This window comes from Myxocyprinus asiaticus, chromosome 40 (assembly GCF_019703515.2).
Source record: "Myxocyprinus asiaticus isolate MX2 ecotype Aquarium Trade chromosome 40, UBuf_Myxa_2, whole genome shotgun sequence".
Lineage (NCBI taxonomy): Eukaryota > Metazoa > Chordata > Actinopteri > Cypriniformes > Catostomidae > Myxocyprinus > Myxocyprinus asiaticus.
The window spans coordinates 26,410,545-26,433,382 of record NC_059383.1 but is presented as its reverse complement, the minus strand read 5'-3'; the positions used below and the strand labels follow the sequence as shown (position 1 = coordinate 26,433,382).

General features: G+C 39.6%; 1 protein-coding gene across 1 annotated transcript in view; it reads left to right on the top strand.

Moving 5' to 3' along the window:
* Positions 1-7,247: 7,247 nt before the first annotated feature.
* fgf10a (fibroblast growth factor 10a) overlaps positions 7,248-22,838 on the top strand; it is a 35,473-nt gene continuing 19,882 nt past the window's right edge. The window contains exons 1-2 of the mRNA XM_051681704.1: positions 7,248-7,405; positions 7,719-8,291. Coding sequence (XP_051537664.1) covers positions 7,988-8,291 — 304 coding nt within the window. The 5' untranslated portion in view covers positions 7,248-7,405; positions 7,719-7,987. The remainder of the gene's footprint in view (positions 7,406-7,718; positions 8,292-22,838) is intronic.

Sequence of the window (22,838 nt, the reverse complement as noted above, 5' to 3'; positions counted from 1 at the left end):
CCCCTAGTGTCACTACATCGACACAACATCAAATGAGTGACAGACAGGGAACATCTTGGTTACTGATGTAACCTCTGTTCCCTGATGGAGGGAACGAGATGTTGTGTCCCTTCTCCCGCGGTGCTGAACCGGCCGCTGACATGGCTGGGACTCTCTATCGGCTCCTCAGCATAAATCTGAATGAGTGGTGCACGCCATCTCCTTTTATACCCATATGTCCGGGGCGGAGAGTGGCATGCAAATTCCACTCGCCAATTCTCATTGGCCTTTTCTATTTTAAGAAAAGTGATTGGGACTCTCAAGATCGAACCCCTAGTATCATTACATCGACACAACATCTCGTTCCCTCCATCAGTAACCAAGACGTTTTATGTAAAATGAACCCTATCTTAAGAATAATAGTCTATACTGAGATTTCTTTCTGAATCTTTTTTCTCTATCTGGTATCTGATTTGGGAAAATACACTACATACAAATGAGTCAACACAGTAGAAATTAGCACTCGCTGAGATGTTACGTCTCACGATTTGACTGCAAATGCTACATCCAAAAACACTGGAAAGGTCCACTGATAATATTAGGGCCATGTCATCATGGACATGATTTTGTAGTTAATTTGCAGGAAACTGCACAGTGCAGGGCAGTTCTGCGTGCTACTCGTGTACCTAAATCCCTGATGCATCTGTGTGCATCTCGCAGCAGCTGCCACAGAAGATAATAATAATATATATTTGCTTGAGCGGCAGCCGCGTTGGTCTGCATTCAGTCTGAAATCTTTAAATACCAACCAAAGAAAATTTCATTGAGCTCTTCATTAACCGCAAAAACATGGAGAATAATAATTTTGAGTTATAAATTTAACAGAATTATCCTTCAAAAGTGTCAGAGATATAAGCTAAAAAAAGATGTGCATAAGTTATCATATTTTTATTTACACTAAAAATAAAATAAAATAAACATTTAAAATAAAAACTTCATAACTAACTAAATTCATCTCCTAAAATGAAGTGTAGCTTCAAACACAAACTCTGTCATCAAATAATACATTTATTTTATAGTCTATAATTAAATTATAAACAAAACATTTCACTGCCCAAAATATCCTAATATTTTTTTTTGCATGGTTGAATTTTGTGAATGGTGGACAAATGCTGTAAAAGAATGTATTTTAAGCAGCTCGTAAATGCTTTGAAAATAGTCTATCAATAATAAATAGGTGCTGTTTATCTGTTTAGAGTCGCTGTCTGATTTAGCAATAAAGCTTTTTTCCCCGAACTATTTAAAAAGCTACTCAGTTAATTCATCAAGCTATTATGGATCGGTTCAAGCTGACAACACTGCGTGGACCACAAGAGACTACAGAAGCCTACATGTGTGGATACATTATGCATAAAAATACTTAATATCCAGTATTAATACTATTTTTATGTATTTTTATTTTGATATGCTGTTTTTAGTAAACTGTTAGAGAAATGATGTGAGTGACTTGACTCAATGAAGTTCTTGATTTTAAGTTTTTAACCAAGATGAAACCAAAATGTGAGCACCATCTTGGCTGCACAAACACCACACACAATTTTACCAGTTGTTAGTGTGTCTCGTCTGGAAGGATGCGGTAATCATACGGAGCAGTTGTCCTTTTACCTGATCCAATCTCCATCGGCAACAGTAGTGTTGGGGCGTCCTTGGTTGGTATTGCACAACCCACACATAGACTGGTCAACCAACACTGTTCTTGCTTGGAGCCCTTACTGTTTGTCACACTGTCTTAATTCTGCTGTCTCCCCTGTCCAGTCTTGTGTTTCATCGCAGGATGAACCGGCAGACTTATCCAGAGTACCGTTGACATACCATTACTTGGGGGCAGTGTTCAGCCGGTCCCATGCCACAACCCTTCCTCCTCATCGCCCGTACGACTGTGCAATTGAATTTCTTCCTGGCACCTCGCCACCTCGTTGACGGCTGTATTCACTCTCGGCTCCCGAGAGGGAGGTCATGAACAGGTATATCAATGATTCTCTGGCAGCCTGTCTCATCCACCCTTCCTCGAAAAGAAGAAGGATGGCTTGTTTAGACCCTGTATAGATTATCGGGGGCTGAATGACATCAAGGTGAAGAATCGCTATCCTCCTCTGCTGATGTCCTCAGCTTTCAAACTCTTGCAGGGAGCATCCATCTTTACGAAGTTGGACCTACGCAATGCTTATCACCTTGTCTGAATTAGGAAGGGGGATGAGTGGAAGACGACTTTTAACACCCATAGGGGGCAATTTGAATATTTGTTTATGCCTTTCGATTTGGTCAACACCCCAGCCATCTTCCAGGGGCTTGTAAATGACGTGCTTAGAGACATGATTGATCATTTTGTGTTTGTCTATCTTGATGATATTCTGATCTTCTCTCAGTATATCCAGAACCATGTTCAGCATGTCAGGCAGGTGCTTCAGCGACTACTAGAGAATCGGCTGTTCGTCAAGGTGGAGAAGTGCGCTTTTCATGCACAGTCGGTTCCGTTCCTGGGGTTCATCGTTTCATCCGAGGTCAGAGCCATCTCTGATTGGCCAACCCCAGATTCTCGCAAGGCATTGCAGAGGTTTCTGGGGTTCACTAACTTTTATCGGAGATTTATTAGAAATTACAGCCAGCTCACCATGCCTCTGATGTATCTCACCTCCCTGACTTTTGTTGGTCACCGCAGGCTAAGGCTGCGTTTTCTAAATTAAAGGAGCGGTTTTCTACCACACCCATTCTTGTAACTCCGACCCTGCAAGTCAGTTCGTGTACAACATCGGTAACTGAGAATTTCTGGCTGTCCAGTTGGCCTTGGGCGAGTGGTGTCATTGGTTAGAGGGTTTGGGGGTACCTTTCGTAGTCTGGACTGATCATAAGAACCTAGAGTACATCCGTAGCGCCAAATTCCACAACTCTAGACATGCTCGCTGGGCATTATTTTTCACTCGCTATAATTTTATCCTTTCGCATCGCCTGAGCTCTAAGAACGTCAAGCCCGACTCTTTGTCTCAATGTTTTGAAGTCGAGACCTCCACTGTTCCACTGGATACCATCCTACCTGCCACTTGAATGGTGGGCATGGTATCCTGGGAGGTGGAGGCTAAAGTCCGTGCTGTGCAATGAAACACCGCGCCCCCCACCATGTGCCCAGCGGGTCATTTATTTGTTCCACGATCAGTTTGGACGCACGTCCTATGGTGGGGTCACTCATCCAACGTCGCTTGTCATCCAGGGGTGGCTCGCACCCAGATGCTCATTAGACAGCATTTCTGGTGGCCATTGCTTGCGCAGGATGTACACCAGTTCGTTGCTGCTTGCCCCATCTGCGTGACTAATAAGACCTCCTGTAACCCCCCGGCCGGGCTCCTCCAACCACTGTCTGTCCCTTCGAGACCCTGGATACATAGCCATGGATTTTGTAACTGGTCTCCCCCCCTCCCATGGCAACACACTTGTTTTGACTGTAGTGGACCAGTTATCGAAGGCAGCTCATTTCATACTGTCATGGCTCTAGTGAGTTTGTTGGTGTATTCTGTGTGTTTTATTTTCTCTCCCTCATGTCTCACTGGTGAAGCCGGCATGCATGATCAGTGTTACCATGGGAACATTTATTGTTCCCAGGGGAACGCTGATCATGCCACTAATTAGTGTGCTAGCAACACCTGGTTCTCCTCTAATTCACTCCCTACTTAAACCCTTCGTGTTCTCAGTATCCTTGCTAGATTGTTGTTTGATGTGAAGTAACTTTCCTCACACTCTCTGCCTAGTTGGTCCTGTCTCGTGTATCTGTTTGGTTGCCCATCTCTGCCCGTGTGTTGTGAGTGTGGTTACCTTCCAGCTTGTTGTATGCTTGTTCCCTGCACCTCACTATGCTTCTTTGGAAGATTCCTACGAATCTGCTCCTGACTTCTACAATGCACACACTCGTCTATGAATACACACTTCGCGGATCTGTCTATTGTGCGGCTACAGCGCGCACTCATCCCCAAAACTCCTTTTCTCAACTGCAGACGGTGCCGGGATCTCCAGTCTTTGCCAGCACAGTTAAAGTTATCATTTATTGTTAATAAATCCTTTGAACTGTTCCTCTGCTCTTGGGTCTCTTTGTTTCACTCTCTGACAAACTCCTCTTAAAGCTTTTAAGCTACATCTGCCAAACTTGTACAGACCTTCAGACTGTTGTGGAATATTGTACTATGACATTTTTTTTTACATTTTTAACTGATGTTTTCACACAGATGATCAACAATCTGAAACATCACATAGACATGTTAAAACAGGCCAAGAATATTCAAGATCCAACTTTTACGAAATTCAAATGTAAACAAACACACAAAGGCTGTGCTCAAACAGACAGTGTTTGAGATTGACAACCGTATTTACTTACAGGTGTGAGTCTTTAAATGTTATGTTCATACAACAGCTTACTGTAGCGGCTTGAATACTGTCTGTATGAATGAAAATGCCATTCCAGTGTGGATGAGAGGCATAAACATATCAATGCATTTTCAAACAAAAATATGTTAGTGGTGTTCAGTATCTCTTTAAAAATCAATCAATTGTATCACAATAATCAGAGTTGCAAGAGTTCCCATTTTCCATGATGGGTTACTTGTCCCCAGTGTTGGCAGGAAATGTCTGACAGAGGAAGAGTGTGATAAGACCAAGGTGTTTTCTGAGACATCAGATTAAGTGCTAAACCAACACTTCTGAGGACCTGGACATTGATAGGTAGCTGGGACTCATGAGGCTTACGAGGACAGAAAGATTTTACTGGCCCAGCAAGACACCTTAGATTGAGAAAAGCCAGTTATCCTCAACCATGAGCTTTTGAGAGGATTAGTTTAAGATTTTATCTTTTCTCCTATTGTTAAAATGTGTCTCACCTAGATGGACCCAGTGAAGTTACGTTGTAAAACCAATGAACAAGAACCCAACAGTTTTTACAAAAAAGGTTCTTCAATGTTTCTTATAGGGTCAGCAAGGCACCTTTTTTATTAAGGAACCCTTCAAGAACCATTTTTGGCTGATTAGGGTTCTTTGGATTAAAAAAAAAGTTCCAGATGTTACATTATAGGCTCTTCAAATCAGTCTGTTGCTTTTTGAGTTCTTTAAAGAACCAGTAAGTTGATGGTTTTCAGAATACAAAGTTCTTTGTGAAACTTAAAAGGCCCTTATTAGTTCTAATTGAAACCCTCATTTTTAAAAGTTAAAGAACATAACCCTACATCTTTGCCATTTTACTATCAATATGCCAGATGAGTATGTGACAAAAAGAACTTTGAAAGTTATGTTATAGACAATAATATCAATGATTTGCCAAGCAATACGATTTGCAAACAAATAAAACCACAAAGCAAAATTTTAGACATAAGAAGTATGAAACTGCCAAGCACTGAAATCATTAATTTCTCAAGTGCTCTTTTGAGCACATTGGAAATGTTTGAACAGATCTGTGTATCCACAGTGACTTCTAATCATATTGACAGTGAAGCATTTTGTTTTGTCATTGCATTCAAATACACTGGGCACAGTTTAGTTGGTAGGTACATGTTTCTTCTCCCTGCTCTCCGCAGCCCTTCCCCCCACCCGTAAATGTCTCCCTCGGTTAGCGTTTGACTTCCTTGCTTATGTGCAAGATAGAGATTCCAACGCAAAACGCTAGATTGTCCAATCTGTCATGAAGCTGTTATGCAACATGACCTGGGAATTTCAATGAAGAAAAAAGTAAGAAAAAAAAGTTTTCCTTCACACCCACCCTCGCAGAAATGTGTAGCAACCAGACGCGCACGCATAATCCCGGAGCAGTGTGAACCACAAATGCCTTTCACACCTTTTTTTAGTTTTGAATCTGAATTTGTTTGCAGAGTAAGTGATGCTTGGATTGCAATCGCAAAAAATCACAATTAACACTTCACATGAATCAGTTATTCATTATGTTATGTAGGATTACATACAATATGCATATGTTATAAACTTAGTAAACTTATTAAATGGTCAATTAATAAAAGAGAATATGTACAAAATACAATATAGTAGAGTATAGAACCAAGTACACATAATGTATGTTAAAGTCATCAAGTGCATTACAGTTTGGAATTTAGGACCGAAGACAATGCCCAAATATGATTTGAATGACATTTACTTGGCAAAGGTTGAATGTGGCTTTGCTTTTCTACCTAAACAGAGAAGGATGCCAGACAAAAGGAGAATGACCGGAGATACGGATTTTGTCAGACAATATGAAAAGGAAATTAAACAAAAGACACAGCAGACTCAAGACAGAGATTTTTTCTGGGTTACTTCTGCCCCACAACATGATGAATGTCTCGTTTAGTTGTTATGAGTGCTGTAATTGACCTTTAAATGAAACAATTGTCAAGACTTTTAGATTTTTGCTCTAAACAGTCTTTGAACTTAATCTGAATGTCTTTTCAAGACATAAACATTTAGGTACATCCTACAAGTCTAATAGGACAACAGTCATTTTAATGCACAGGGACAGTCTATAAAGTGAATAACATAAAATAAAAATTAATAAATTACATTTTATCCAGCATACAGAGCTTTTTGAGTCACAGTTATAAAGAAATGGGTAACACTTTACAATAAGTTCCCATTTGTTAACATTAGTTTATGCATTAGGTATCATGAACAGCAAACAATAAACATGTTTTTTTTACAGCATTTATTAATCTTTGTTAATGTTAGTTAATAAAAATAAAATTGTTTATTGTTAGTAGGCTACATGTCAGTTCATATTTTATTATCTAATGTAAACAAAAACTGTTGTTTCTGCCATCACTTTTAGTTATTCATAATCATTAGTGATGAAAATCTCTTAAATTAACTGATCTTTTGCTAAACAAGAAATCTGTAGCTGCCTTGACAAACATTTAGTGACTGAACATTTTTGAGACAGAGAATTAACAAATCTTTAATTTTGAACTTTTCCCAGCAATCCTTTGAGGGTTTTTTCTAATGTTGGACAGAAGACTGATGAAGACAATGGTGAAAAAACAGTCTGGGGGGAAAGGAGGGAAAGCAGCAATCAACTCCAGGTGTCTCTGATGGTGGGGGGGGGGATTAGCTGGAGGAAACCTGTACTAGGCAATGCTGAGGCTCACAGCCCAGATGGGTGGGAACAGGGTGGGAGGGGCAGAAAGAAAGAGAGAGAAAGATTGAAAGAGAGTTGGGTGAGGCAATTGGGAGAAACAAAGTGAGACAGATAGGAGAGGGGCAGGGAAACATGCCCCTCTTTGCCTCTCATTCTGACGCACAAAGACAAGCAAAACACACACGCGCGCACGCACATTTTCAAAGCCAACTGCTTTTCAAAGTCTGCCTATTAGCTAAAGAGATTACATCTGGGGTCCTGAACCAAATAAATAAGGTAAGAGGAGTGTTAGTGCTCAGTTATTTCAGAGGAGGAGATCTGGTCCACCTCAGGATCCTCTTAACACATCAGTGGTGAGCAGTAGGGAAACACACAGTCTCACTCACTCACAAGCTCTGTTACAGAGAGAACTGCTCCAAAGAGAGCTGGACGCAGCAGGGATTACACTTTTTTTTCATACTGTGGATTCCTCTCATTTCATCAAGAACAGATTTTCAGTTGCGTTTGGGTTGTTTTAACATTATTTTCCAGTCTTCTCCAGAACACTTTTTGCCTCTTGTTGTCTGTCATTCTTATTTTCTCCATCCAGAAGGGGCTCTTCAAGCTCACCAGTGGATTGTACGTGGGAGAGACGGAGGAGGTGAGAAGTGAGGCGGTTCCCCACAGAGGTGTTTTGAGTTATGGATGATGACACATTCCTTTCGGACACGAGGGGAACCAGATCTAGTCTGAAAAGCAGCAGCAGAAGCAACCACAGACGCTTGGGGCTTCACCTTCAGCCAGCACCCTTTCTCTCCTACACCTCTTCAGCATGTACCTTTCTGTGAGGGTCTTCCCAGTCCTCCGAGCTCCAGTACAATGTGCAAATGGAAAGTGACTAAGGGTGCCTCAGCCTGGTTTCGTCTGTCCTGCCTTTCCCTTCTGCTGCTTCTTCTCCTGTGTTCGGTGCTGCCCGTGGCCTGCCATGACAACCACAGGGCCGTGCGTGCCCCGAGGGGCGCCAACACCTTGTCCCCGGCGGTGGTCGGGCGGCATGTGCGCAGCTACAACCACCTCACGGGGGACGTGCGGAGGAGGAAACTCTTCTCATACCAGAAGTTCTTTCTCAGGATCGATAAAAACGGAAAAGTCAACGGCACCAAAAGCAAGGATGATCCGTACAGTGAGTAACACCCCTGTTTTTCCTAGTTTCCTTCATCTCTCACTAGTGGGTCTGTGTTTTCCCAAGAAATGGCACTGCTTATTCCCTGTCTCCTTTGGTTTTTGAGTCCAACATCAATGAGATAATGTAAACTGTACCTGATGTTGGTGGGCGCTAGTTGCTTTGCGTGGAGTTGGGCTTTGTGTGTGCCGTAGAAGTATGGTGGGTAATCAGCCCAGCATGTTTGTCCTTAGGTTTTAGACTGTATATTTATTCGTAACAGGTTTCCTTGAACCAATTTGAAATTACCAGGGGAGCCTTCCTTTTTGTAAAATATGAAAACCATTGGAACATACTCCCAAACAGAACAGAATATATAAGTTATCTTTACTATTGCTGCCATAACTCCTACAGCCCTTGTCGCTTCTACCAGTGAGTTACTTTCAAGCAATTATTAATTTAGAGCATGTGTCTGGTGGTTTTATTTTTCCGTGTTGAAAGTGTCATCCCAGTTATTCATAAATGTCCTTAGAAAAATCTGAATAATTTAAACAGAAACTGTTCAGTGTACAGTTCATGGTAAGACAAGGGACAGACACCCAGAAAAAGCTCAAAGCACCTGGGTACCACACTCTAAAACTCCCTCTGCACTTTTTCGTTAGTGGCTTGCACACACATTGGTGCTAATAAAAAAGGCTTTGACATATGGGGCCCATGTGCGTGGCGCTTCGCTTTTTAGAAAAGGGTGTGCTGGAACTCCACAAGACATGGCTGTGGGTATTTCAATTAGCTGAACTTCCTCTTAAATGTGTTGCACAGAAAGACTCTTAATAAATCCAGGGCCAGGCACAAAGATTGTTGGAAACTTTTCAACTACCATCAAAGCGTTCGTCCAAAAAGCAGGACAGTGTTAGACTTCCAGTTTTATAGATATTATAAGGGATAGTTCACCCAAAAAATAAATTATGTCAATATTTACTCATGACATGTTTTTCCAAACCTGTATGACTTTATTTCTTCCATTGAAAAATAAACAGAAATGTTAGGTAGAATGATAGCCTCAGACACCATTCACTTTCATTGTATGGAAAATACAGTTGAAGCTTAAAAGTGGATGGTGACTGAGGCTAACATTCTGATTAATATCACCTCTTGTTTTCCACGGAAGAAATAAAGTCATTGCAAGGGTTTGGAACAACATAAGGCAAAATAATAAAGTAAAGAATGACTTTTCATTTTTTCAAACTATCTCTTTAAGCCCCTTTAAGTATAAAAAAATATTAAAATTCTTTATTAATTTGAATATTTATATGTGTGTGTGTGTGTGTGTGTATACATATTAGATTTGCATTACTGGAAGCTTTTAATATGTACAGAGATTACAGGCACAATAATAAGTACACATGTGTACTTATTATTGTGCCTGTAATCTCTGTACATGTTAAAAGGTTCCTGCCTCTTACTTACCACAAGTGAAAATGGTGCTGTCATTGTTTGCTCCCACAATGACCTTAAGGCATAAAGCATACTGGTAATAATGTTCCGGCCAGATGCACTGAATTTCAGCAGGGATTCGCATCCAGTCTCAGAACTGGTATACAAAGTGTGGATATGGCCTGGAATGTCTGCAGGAGGCATAGTAAAGGGGAACCACTTGTTAGTGAATGGATAATTTCTCCAAAACAGATTGGATCTCTGCCATCCCTGCGCTTTCCCCTTGCTTTTTGGTAGACATTATAATTGAATTCAAAGGGCCTCTGGTGCCCACAAGGTAGCAGCAGTGCTCTCCATGTCCCACGCTTAAAAGAAGTGCCACAGGCACCAAGGTAATGCCATTGTGTGGCATTTACGACAAGTGCGTTTGGCTGATTTATTGTGTAATCAGAAACCATAGTTGTTGCTGCAAATGCCCATTAAAAGGGCAGAAATGAGTGGCCTGGTATGTTATGTATCATCATGCACTCAAAACATCCTCAAATGATTTTACTCCAGTTGGAGCCACTGGCATTTTAAAAGGAACCAGTCCGCTTGTGGTATACTGTTTCTCTCGAGTTAACACAAAGAACATTCCCATGAACAAAACGATGTGTTATTATATACAGTCTGACATCATGTCAATGTGTATTATTGTGTTTGAAGGCCCGGTGTAAGTGAAGGTTACCATTCTTTTTGTGGAGTTGGGATTGATCCAAAAAGCTCAGTTTGAAACTGGGACTGAGAGGAAAAGGTTGTGCCGAATGTACTGTACATGTACAGCTTCAAATATGGCAAGTTATTAAAGTATTTTACAACCAAAACATCACTCGGTGTGTCAAGCTCTTCTATATGCAGTTTTAATGAGACAATGATGCAGCCTGTTTACCAGTAATGTAAATCTAAAATGTCACCTCTTAATACCAAATTTACATGTGCACTACTGTAAACACTTGCAGTAAATCAAAAGCACATATTTTGTGAAATAGCTAATATTTGTTTTGCATATTTGATGTGGAAAAATATTTGCAGAGAGCCTAAGTATGATAGATTGTTGAATTTCCCAGATTCAAGTTCCCCGTCAGAGAGTCTCTTTGTCCATCTTAGAGTTCTCAAGTCCAGCCTTCTTTAGTTTTCAAGTCCACAAAAGACCTGTCTATGTGCTGCTTGAAATCCTATCCTACCCATATTGTTTGATTTCCTTTCAGAAACCTTCAGCTCAGTATCACTTTTGTCACATTGTGTTTGGGACACTCATCTCCCCCAAGACATTTTTGGAAATGGCACCCCGTGCTAGATCTTGGTGCGGTCATCGCTGTATTAAGTCAGCCTGTCAACAACCTCACTGTGATGTAAAAACTCTCACATGGCCAGCCTTTGCACAGACTGGAGTTTAATGTTTCCTTTCCTGTTTTGATGTTGTTTGTCCTCTTTCTTTTAGAGAGATACTGGAGCAAGCGCACACCTTAAGTATGGAGGTGCAAGTTAGGATAAAAACTTTCAAAAGAAAAATATATAACTGCACACTTTCTTACAAGTTTATTTTATTACCAATGTTTCGGCAACAAGCCTTTATCAAGGTATGAAAAATATTTGTCCTTTTTCTTCTGCACAATTGTTAGGTACTTGACATTTATTAAGACATTTGGACATTTAAAAGGGATAGTTCACCTGTAATCATTTAAGGCCAAAACATACTCAACGCAAGTATGTGTACACAGATGCACCTTGCTAGCAAGCTCGATTTCACACATCTTTGTGTTGTGGAATGTGTCAGCGCTCAATTCATAACACAACGCAAGTACACGCTGCATTCTCAGCATTGCCGCAAAGAGACTAGGGTGGATTTTCTTCTTTCAATCAACAACTGTCATAGCGGACTCGGGCAGCATTTTGAGTTGAATCTTTTCAAAAATATATATGACTTTTTGTCCCCAGTCCATTCAAACAAACTTGTTTTTTCTCTGTGTCTCTCCCCACTCCTCATCTATCGACTCATCTACCACATCCGGGCTGCATCCAAAAACATAGGCAGCTGACTTGCTGCCTAATCAGTTAATGGCTTAACTGACAGCTGTTTTGAATGAATGGAACTCTTAAGGAAACTGGTCTCCGAACAATTTGAAAAGCACCTTATTTTCATCCTGCCTCCGTATACAGCCTCCAAAGGCAGCATTTTCCTGGTTTCAGATGCAGAATCGGTTTCATGGTCACGCCTAAAAAATCTATTGCCCTCTTATGGTCTGAGGTTCTTAACTGCCAGAGCAACGCAAGAGCGCACATAATTTATGTACAACGAGACCACGCGTTGGCCATGCCAATCTTGCGTGAAGTATGTTTCGGCCTTTACTCTCCCTCATGTTGTCCCAAACCTGTATGACTTTCTTTGTTACTTCAGAAATGTACTTCAATGAATTTCACTCATTTCAGAAGTGTCCAAAATTGTCTAAGTACTTTTGGGGTCACTGTAGTTGTTATCAATATAAGCTCAAGTGCTAAAACTTGGTGTTATAGTTCAGCAGTGCTGGCATGGCTAGAGGAAATTGCTAATGAGGATCATTAGGCCTTGACAGCTTTGATTGAGGGTATGTGTCAGATCGGGGTTCAACTACTGGTTGATTTTTAAGGTCTAAAGTGCAGGGGTCTTTCCAATCATCGTGTCAATTCTTGGGCAGCAGATCAAACAAAGGTCAGGCCGGTGGTCATTACGCCCCTCTCACTCAATTTTGGATCGGCCTAATCTAATAGGGCTCAATTAAGAATACAGATTATTTCTGTTCCAATGAGGTGTTTCCAGGCCAAAATCAATTACACTGGCAGAGCTTTGGTTAGACTTGATCTCATGTGAAAGCTCTTGGATGAGATGTTTGGTTTGTCTCAACAGTAAATTCTGGGCAACTGGGATTTTATTATTTTTCTCATGAGAGCTGAGAAACAAAAACTGATTATTCTACAGAGAACCACATATATTTCCAACCCACTGTTAGTTTCTAGGTTTTTATCAGTTGTCGAGCCACTTTGTGTTAGTGAATCACAGTTTTTTGTTTTGTTATTTGTTATTTGGGGGGCAAAATAGATACTTCTGGTGCAAATTAGATGCTCATACCAACAGTGCGTGAACATTTTCCATTAAGATCAGTATCTACAAAAAAATTATGTTAGCATTATTTATGACTTCATTATAGATTTAAATATTACAAAAGACTGTTTGGTCTGTGCAAGTCAAACCTCATGAGATTGAGGTAAAAAAATCTGAAAATCATTGAAGTTAAATGCTTCATGAGTAACAATAACAAGATAACTACAAGACACTCTCAGCATGTTGGCTGAGAAAAATTATAAACAATCAGCTGATGCTATTCTTCATCACAGATTTATAATATATTTATTATTAAAATGACACATTACTTGTGTAAGGAAGTGCACTTTTGTGTTGATTTAGTTTTAGACCAAAAACCAGTCTTCAGTATCACCCAAAACCTGCAATATGCTCCAATAATTGGTCATGCTTTATTTCACATTGTTCCTGTTATTGTGTATTTACATAAGTAGGCACTCAATAAACTACGTGTGCTTAACATCTAATCATCACAACTGTTTGCAATAGTGGCGATGTTTGTAATTGCATTGTTATAACAAAGTAATTAATTAGTAATAACATGTACTACTATGTAGCATGGGCACTGTAATGTCAATTGTTACCCAGTATTATTGCATTTTGCCATCCTCTCTTTAGCGTAACAATTTATTCTGTCACCTCCTGGTTCATTGCTCAGAGTGCAAAATAACTCAATGACATCAATGGTTTGAACGAACATGTGCCATGTGTGAATTTAAATGACATGTTCTCAGCACTGGCCACATGGATGACACTCTGCAGAAATGTGGGTGTTTGTATGTGTGCATGCTCTTGGTGGTTACGGTGACCGTTTATAGCTCCCATGGGAAATCCCAACCACACAAGTAATAAAATTGACTTATGAGGATAGAGCTAATGTGCATAATGTTAGTGTCAGTGTTTCTTTTCATTTTATTTGACACTGACATCCTCGTAGACTTTCTCTTTTTTGTTTCATAAATAAAAGCACTTGTTTTAACGAGACATTTTAAGGGTACCTACAAGATCCACGCCCCTCCAAAATGCAACATAGCTTTGATATGTTAATTTGTAGGTTGTCCGTTGTTCTGTTATAGTTGAGGTATTTTGTATAAACTTTATGGTGTATTTCATTTCTAATTGCTTTAGAAAACTAATTATAATTGTTCCATAATGTTAACAACTGAATATAATTGTGTGAGGTTTTCGCATTGGTCCATAATTTATATGATTAATTTCAATACACTGCAAAAAGTGAATGTAGGCCCTGATCTGACACATAAAATTACCTTCGTTATAGTAACTGAATACAGTTAGGTTGATAAATGACAGGTAATTTGGATGTTACCACATGAAGCACATTCTTAGGTAATCTGACAAAATGTTTCACACTTTATGTTAAAAATGCTTCTTACTGGAAGTATATGCCATAATTTGTCATTTAAAAATGTTCCATTTGTAAATATGTAAATGTACATGTTTTCACAATTACTTGTATATCTTAGTCCATTCAATCTACACCACATGTGTAAATTCTACAGATTATGCTGTAGTGGCAGCTCTTGACATCTTAATCTAGTTAATTCATCCATTTTGCCCTGCTGAAAGTTCAACTTGGAGGAGTGGAAGACCAGATGTATGCTTAACCTCTGACCCCATTACCAAAAGCAGTGCACCATTTGTGCCCTGGGTTCTGTTGAGGAGAAACATCACTGTCTCTTCTGCTGTGGTCTGTCTTATTGCCAACAGACAGTCCCAAATACACACTCTCCCACTGATCGGTGAAACAACAATTGTGTACTTTCAGGAAACAATCACTCTAGAGTAGCTCTTACAATGCTTTGACACATGTCAATCAATTCATTCCTCTACTGATCACTGAGCACCCAATAGAAGTTTGGAATTAGATACAGGTACTGTACATATAAAGAAAAAACGTGTTACAGTAATTATGTTTCTCCTTGTTGTGTTGGTGAATGAAGTCTAAGCCAAGTAAGGAAGTCTGGTTGAGATAGCTGAGATATCTACAAATGCCTGTTTTCCTCTCTTTAAAAAAAACAGTCAGCCCCCTCCCAAATCTGATAACCCAAAGCTCACGTTTCCTCTTATATTTATCAAGCCATTAACCAGGCAAGACTGGGGGGAAAAAGGACTTTGCAAGGTGTTGCGGTGTACCTATAAATTTGTTATGTGTCTGATATACTACCACATTGGACCAATGTATAGTTAAGAGATTTCTTCTCAGAAATGCTAGGGGGAATTCCTGTACGATTTGTGCTTGAACAGATGGTGGCAAGTGGGTGTCCGTTGGGGGCATCAAAGAACTGAAGTGAGACCAGAGATGCATCTGCCCAGCCTGTTTTTAAATAGTGGCCATGAATATTGAGTGATCGTACATTGTACATACAAAAGGGATGAGATCCATTTTGGGAGAGAGGGCTTGTTGTAAGTAATGGAAATGGCTAGAAACGGAGCTCTGAATATTAGCCATTGTAGCACCTTTTCCACCAACATGGTGCAGAGACTGGTGCCGTAGCCCAATCTGGAACCAATACAAGGTGGTTCTGGGCGAAAAAAATAAACTGGCTCTATAATGGCCCCAAAACAGACTAATCACACTGTGAATTTGGAAACAGGATATCGAAAGTTCTGCTGCTTAAATCAGTCTGTTCTAACCAAAATTCAAACCATTTCCCCCTGTGGCCAATGCTGGAAGTGCAGTTTAGGTGGGCAATATTTTTGCAAACCAAAAATCCGTGCTGTATTACATGTTTGGTTGCAGTTTCCCAGTGAAATGTCCAGTGAGGCCACCAAAAGCAAGTCATATTATGTTGTAATCAGACATGGTTTTAAAAATAATTTTAGATGGCGGTTTTAATGAGTAAAACATACTACCCTAATCTAAAACTTTAGCCTAAACCTAACCAATAGATTCATAAAAGATAAATGAGAGGTGAACAAAACAGACATCCTTTCCCTAAACCAACACCTACACTCAACTGATTGTGTTCTTGTCGCAAATGTAACATAAAAAGCACTTTTTTCTGAAGCAACGATGTAATTTCATGTCACCTCTGTGATACTTTTGTTCCACATGACAGCTTCTGTGCTTGGCTGGGCTTGAACCTTGATCCTGAGTCCAAAGTCCAACACTATCAGGTGAGCTACAGCAGAAATTAATCATATTTGAAGAAGTGTAACTGTAGGTGTGTCTGTAATAGAAGCGTTAAAATGTGTAGTTTTTAAAATTATGCATTAGAGTAAAAGTGTGAGTAACATAGCGAAAAATAAATGTTTATAAAGTCATAATCAGCCATTGTTGTCGTGATTTATGTGAAAGTGATTAAAACACACAGTTGTTGTGGCACCTCTAGTGTTCATTTCACCAGGAAACTGTAGTGAAACATACAATGCTGCACGTAAAACGCATTTTGCAAATATTTATTTATAGTAAATTTACTCTATAAGACTAGGTTGGAAATGTCCACAGGGTGACACCAAATAATATATTTAGTTACCAAGTTATATTTGTAATTGTAAATGTTGTAATTCGATTAACAGATTTTTTATTTTTTTGTAATTTATTAATCCTACCCCCTAACCCATACCCCAACCCTAAACCTAATCATCATCAGTAGAGTAAAAATTTAATTTAAATGTGAAAATGCAACCTCCAAATTGTGCGATTACTTCTAGGTTTCCATGGGACCAGAACTCATGTCACAGAGTTTATTTGCACAACAGCTATAAGTAGCACTAGAGGGGAAGGTAATCACATTTGAGCTGATGCAAAAATGTCTGATGGGAGATGGTGTTTGTTAGTAATTCAGTACAGTGAACTTTCGAAAGCAATATATCGATTCCCCATGTGATCATGTTGTTACAAATAATATGTGTGAATTAATTATTATGACCATTTTCGAACCATTACTTAAAGACGCTTAAAATTGTTAGACTCGTACAAAGACCGCAATGTTGCTTGTTTGTTTGCAGGCAGGTTAATAGCAGTCAGTTACATTATAGTTTGTCTTAAGAAAGTGGAAACGCTGCTGTTCTGACAGCAGTTCGTAGTTCCCCCTGACCAAGCACCAGCATGAGAACCAACACCATTTTGGTTTAAAGGGGAATGTATCTTATCCATGCCCCCTCTTCTATACAAACTCTTACCCCATCCCCCAGAGAAAATCTTTCACCTCATCCCCCCTTGGCTTTACCAGCCACTAAAGCCACACAAAGTGCTCCTCCTGTCCCATTAAGATTGGTGTCTGCTCTGACATTTAAGAGGAGACTGTAGTCTGTTTGCTGCCACTGAAGGCTGTCTGTGTGTACATGTGTGTGGGTGTGTGTGTATGTGTGTTTGTGTGTGTGTGTGTGTGCATGCATGCGTGCATGCGTGCGAGTGTGGTTGCATGTGCTTATGAGTGTGCACTTGTACTCAAAGTGTATCAGTGGTTTCTTTGCACTGGCTATCCAAACACTGAACAAATTTGTCTGTCATCAAAAATTAGTTGAGCAAAAAACTTGACTACTCTGCTGAGGCAGTTTACTCCAGACACCGTACAGTGAGGTTCCCAAAAGCCTCGAGAGTTAGTCGACCAAAGAACATGATACTCTGCAAGCTCTGATAGCCTGTCATGCTTGAAACCAGAAAAAAGAGTAACAACCTTTTATTACAATAAAAAATATGAAAATAATTAAACAAATAGATTTGTACCAATAACAAATTACAATGCTTGAATATTTTTCCTTTACACCGTGGGGTCCAAAAGTCTGAGACCACATTGAAAATCTGGTATTCAAAATCCTTTTTAAACCTGAGTAAGACAGAGAAAGTTTTAGACATTTGAACAATTTAAAACAAAGTATAATTATGAGATAAAAAAATAAAATATATTCTGCATTATATCTAGATCACTAATCATACTGTATAAGACAATGTTTTACATTGACCATGTTAACTACTTTTCCCTTCTTCCAGCACACTAGATGCACTTTGTAACATTTGCAAATCATGAACAAACTTGTGGAACCCATGCCAGCTCAAGTGAATACTGTCATTAAAGCAAAAGGGGGACATACCAATTATAAAGAATTTCTGAAAATCATGTACATTTTTCAAATTCAAGTTTTTATTTAAATTGTTGATAATATATTTGTATTAAAATAAATTGCATTCAATTGGAAAAAATGCACAATAGAAGCATTTTAACGAGTGGTCTTGTGATTTTATATTTGAATATTGTTAGTATGTATTTATTTGCTCATAATGCTAGTTCTCTCTTGAAACAACATATTATACTGTATAGCACCACTGTGTACTCTATTTCAATGAGTCACATGTTAGTAGATTTATAGAGGGTGAATGCTCTACTGTTTTCACTACTATCCAAGGCACCATTACATATCATGAAATTATACTGTTGCTTGTGTAGTAAGCTCAGACCAAGACATGCGCTTTTGAATCTTATTTCCCTGGGAAACGTTATGTTATCATATAGTCAAATACATATCATCTGTAGGGCAAGTCGTTGGCATCAAATTGTGTTTGACCTTTTTTTTTTTTTTTTTTTATTAACAATTTTTTATTGATTCCATGCAGCAAATCAAATAGACACAACAGAAAATGCAAAATCAAACCACATTAAATCACAACTTTTCCCCCTGAACATTAACACACAAACAAGCACCCCAGTGGTCAAAATCCAACTGACAAAAACTCACAAATAGACAATAAAACAGCAGAAAATATTTAGAAATAAAAAAATAAAAACAATAATAATAATAATAAAAAAACACTAGTCTCTCTCCACTGCTCCTCCCCGAGAACCTTCCAAGGCTAAATAGCTGCCCCATTTCCTGATGTACATATCCAGGTTGCCTAGCCTTCTACACGCCATCTCCTCTAACGCTGCCACCCTGCCCAACTCGGCGCACCACGCACGAAATAAGGGCACATCAGTCGACATCCATTCCCTGAGGATTACCTGCCTGCCATATCATCACACCGGTCAGGACCCAGCTCTCCATATATCCATCACCCATATTCAGGACAGCCCCATCACCCAAAATATACAGTCTGGGGCAAAATGAAAATTAAGTGTCCACTATGTCACACATAAAGCTCTGAACCCTCAACCAAAATTATTGGATCTTAACACATCCCCAAAAAACATGGGTTGTGTCCCCATCTTCTGATTGGCATCACCAGCAGGTGGGTGTGTCTTTAAGACCAAGCCTATACAATCTAGAGAGGGTCCAATAGAATCGATGCAAAATCTTAATGGCAATACCTAATAGCAGCTGTAAATACCTAAAGAACTGAGATCTGGGAATCCTAATATGTTAAAACATATTTTCAAAAGATTTCAACACTCTACTCTCATATAAGTCACCGAGCGTATTAACCTCCCTCACAATCCACTCTGACCATCAGAAAGGACTTATTAATACATAATATTTAATACAACACTTTTGACCATAACGTGCGTAATGCAAGATAACGGGGTGTGATTTAACTTCTCTGGTTAGTTTAATAGAAAGGCTTTGCAATGGCAAAATAGGGGCAAGGAAATTATCACCCCTGGAAAATCATCTTCCTTTCTTATCGCGGCTGCTAATGGATCCAGGGCAAGACAGAACAATATGGGGGAAAGAGGGAAACCCTGCCGGGTGCCCCTATCCAGAGTAAAATAGTCTAAAATTAATCCATTTGTTTGTACCGCCACTACCGGGTGTCTATAATGTAACTTAATCCATCCAATAAAAGTATTCCCGAACCCGTATAGTTCCAAAACCTTGAAAAGATATTACCATTCTACCATATCAAACGCCTTTTTGGCATCAAGTGAGATGGCAGCGACCGGTGTCTGATCATTTGCCACTGACCACATGATATTGATGAAATGCCTAATGTTATCAGAAGAGCTGCGGCCCCCGAATAAATCCCACCTGATCTATATGCACAAGAGTTGTCATAACTTAATCGGTTAGCCAAAATTTTTGACAATATTTTTACGTCTAGCTGGATCAGGGAAATTGGATGGTAACTCTTACACCCACTTGGATCTTTGTCCTTTTTAAGAATCAGATTGATCTGGGCTTGTGTCTTGGTTGTCGGAAGCTTTCCATTCTTTAATGATTCCGTATAAACTTCTAACAAAAGTGGAGCCAGTTCTGTAGCATAAGATCTAAAAAATTCAGCGGCAAAGCCGTCTGGCCCTGGAGCCTTGCCTTTAGGCAAGGCCTTAATTACCTCGCCTAGCTCCTCCAAGGTTATCTCAGAATCAAGAGAATTTTTTTGCTCAGTCGTCAGTTTAGGGAGTTCTAATGGTTCCACAAAATTTCTAATATCTTCATCAGTAGACGAAGACGTGGAGCTATAGAGATCAAGATAGAATTCTTTAAATGCATTATTCATATCAATGGCTGAGGTAAAAACTTCACCACCAGCAGATTTCACTGAGGGAATGATAGAAAAAGACTCTCTCTGCTTTATATACTGTATCTAGCCAGAAGCTTTCATGCTTTGTTCCCCGACTCAAAGTCTTGCCCTGAACAGCCAAAACTCCACCTTCCGCGACAAAATAGTGTTATATCTGTATTTCTATCGGGTCAATTCTCTGAGGCCATCACATGACATTCGGCACTTCAGCTCTGCCTCGGCACTTTTAATATTCCCTTCCAACTCCATGAGTTCTCGTGCTTTGGATTTTTTAATGAATGAGGCATACTATATGATCCGACCTCTAAGAACTGCCTTAAGTGCCTCTCAAGCCATGCCCACAGAGGATACTGAGGACCAGTTGGTCTCCAAATAAACACTGATTTCGGCCTTTAACATTTGTTGAAATTCAGGATTTTGCAAAAGGTATACATTAAAGCACCAACTATATGATTTATTTTTCTCCATATGTGGCAACACCTTTAACTCACCAGGGCGTGATCTGAGACTAAGATGTTTCCAATTGAGCAATCAACAACAGATGAAATGAGGGACATAGAAATAAAATAAAATAAAAAATCTATTCTAGAATAAATCTTATGGACTGATGAAAAAAAATGTATAGTCCCTACCAGATGGGTTCAAAAGTCTCCAAATATCTGTAAGACCAAGATTGTACACATCCTGTGAAGCATCAGTGTTGCTCTAGGGGGCTTGCACACTTTTGCTTCACTATGATCAAGGACTGAGCCCGTCAAAAGATTAAAGTCTCCTCCCAATATTATATCATGAGGGGTGCCAGTGGCTTACAACATCCCTTCAAGATTTTTTCTATAAAAAAGCCCTGATCATCAGCGTTAGGTGCTAATATATATGAGCCAAAATCAACCTTTGCCCCTGAATTTCTGCTAAAACAATAATGACTCTTCCTAATTTATCTTTAGTCTGTTTGAAACATTTGAATTGTAGTTGCTTATTTATCAATGTAATGACTCCCCTACTCTTACTTGAGCCAGCACTAAAGAAAACATGTCCACCCCATATCTTCACAAATGTTTCAGCTTCCTGCGGGGAAAGATGCGTTTCTTGAAGAAACACTATATCATATTTCTTACGTTTAAGAAAATAAATAACCTTCCTTCTTTTTATGGGGAGCCCCAACCCATTCATATTCCACATGGAGAGAGACAATCCACTCATATTAACATTTGACATTTTGACATATTAGAAAAAATAGATTGTGTGTCAAAAATACAATTATAACGACCACATTCCAACATTAGTGCAAAAATCAAACCCCACACTTCCCCCAGAACAATTAAAAACAGAAAAAAGAAAAACGTGCGCATTAACCCCATCCCTCTAGTCCATGTACACCTACAACAACTTTGCAGTCGGATCACTCAAGTCCGGTGCTTCTATACAAATTTTGTGAGACAGAATTGCACAACAGAAAATAATCTATAAAACAAACGCCAGCCAATAGGTGGAATAAACACAAAGAATGTGTAGATTCATCCACATATCTGTCCCGAAGGTGTGTTCCTCCACAAAAAAAAAAAAACTCCAGCCGCTAGCGGAACCAGCAAAAAAAAAAAAACAAAACAAAAAAGAAGCCGTTCAGTTTCCTTGGGCAGTCAAATGAATATTCAGTGAACCGGCCCATTCGGCTGTTACATGAGTGCAACACATGACCTAATCACTCCAATGTTTTGCAAGAAATATTCCACAAAACAAACTCCAGCCAATAGGAGGCATAAGCACAAAGAATGTGCAGATTCATCCACAAACTGTCCCGAAGGAGTGTTATTCCACAAAACAAACTCCTGCCGCTAGGCGGAACCAGCACAAAAAGAAACAAAAAAGGCGCTCAGTTCCTCGAACAGTCAAGTGAATGTTCAGTGAGTCAGGACCACTTGGCTGCAGCATGAGTACAACAAGATGACTTACTCACTCCACTGACTTTATGAAGGACATCGCATGCTGTGGGCATGTAAATATTTTGCGGCCATCCTTAGTATCTATTTTCAATTTGGCAAAAGCGACCTTCCATTGATGTAAGAGTTTCTTGCATTCCTTGAATCGATCACATTTCTCTCTTGTCGAATTCGCAAAGTCTGGGAATAATAAAATGCTGTGATTCTTCCAGGAAAGCCTTCCTTTACTCCTCGCCTCACGTAACACGAGATCTTTATCGGATGATCTCAGAAATGTGGCCAGAATTGAGCCAGAACCTTGCGAGCTCACTCGATTTCCAGCTTATGGCCTGTTATGTCGAGCAGACTCGGAAAGAGCCCATCCAGAAATTTCACCATATCTCGACCTTCTTTGTCTTCAGGAATTCCAACAATTCGGACGTTATTTTGCTGGCTATGATTCTCTAAGTCTTCCAACTTTTCCCAGAGATACTCCAAATCTACTTTGGTCACTAGCAGATTAGCAGCTAATTCCCTCTCCGATGACTCCAGATAATCGATCTGTTTCTTGACCTCTGCCACTCTTGTAACCATATCAGTGAATTTCGTCTCCATGGCAGCGATCGACGTATCAAGTCAAG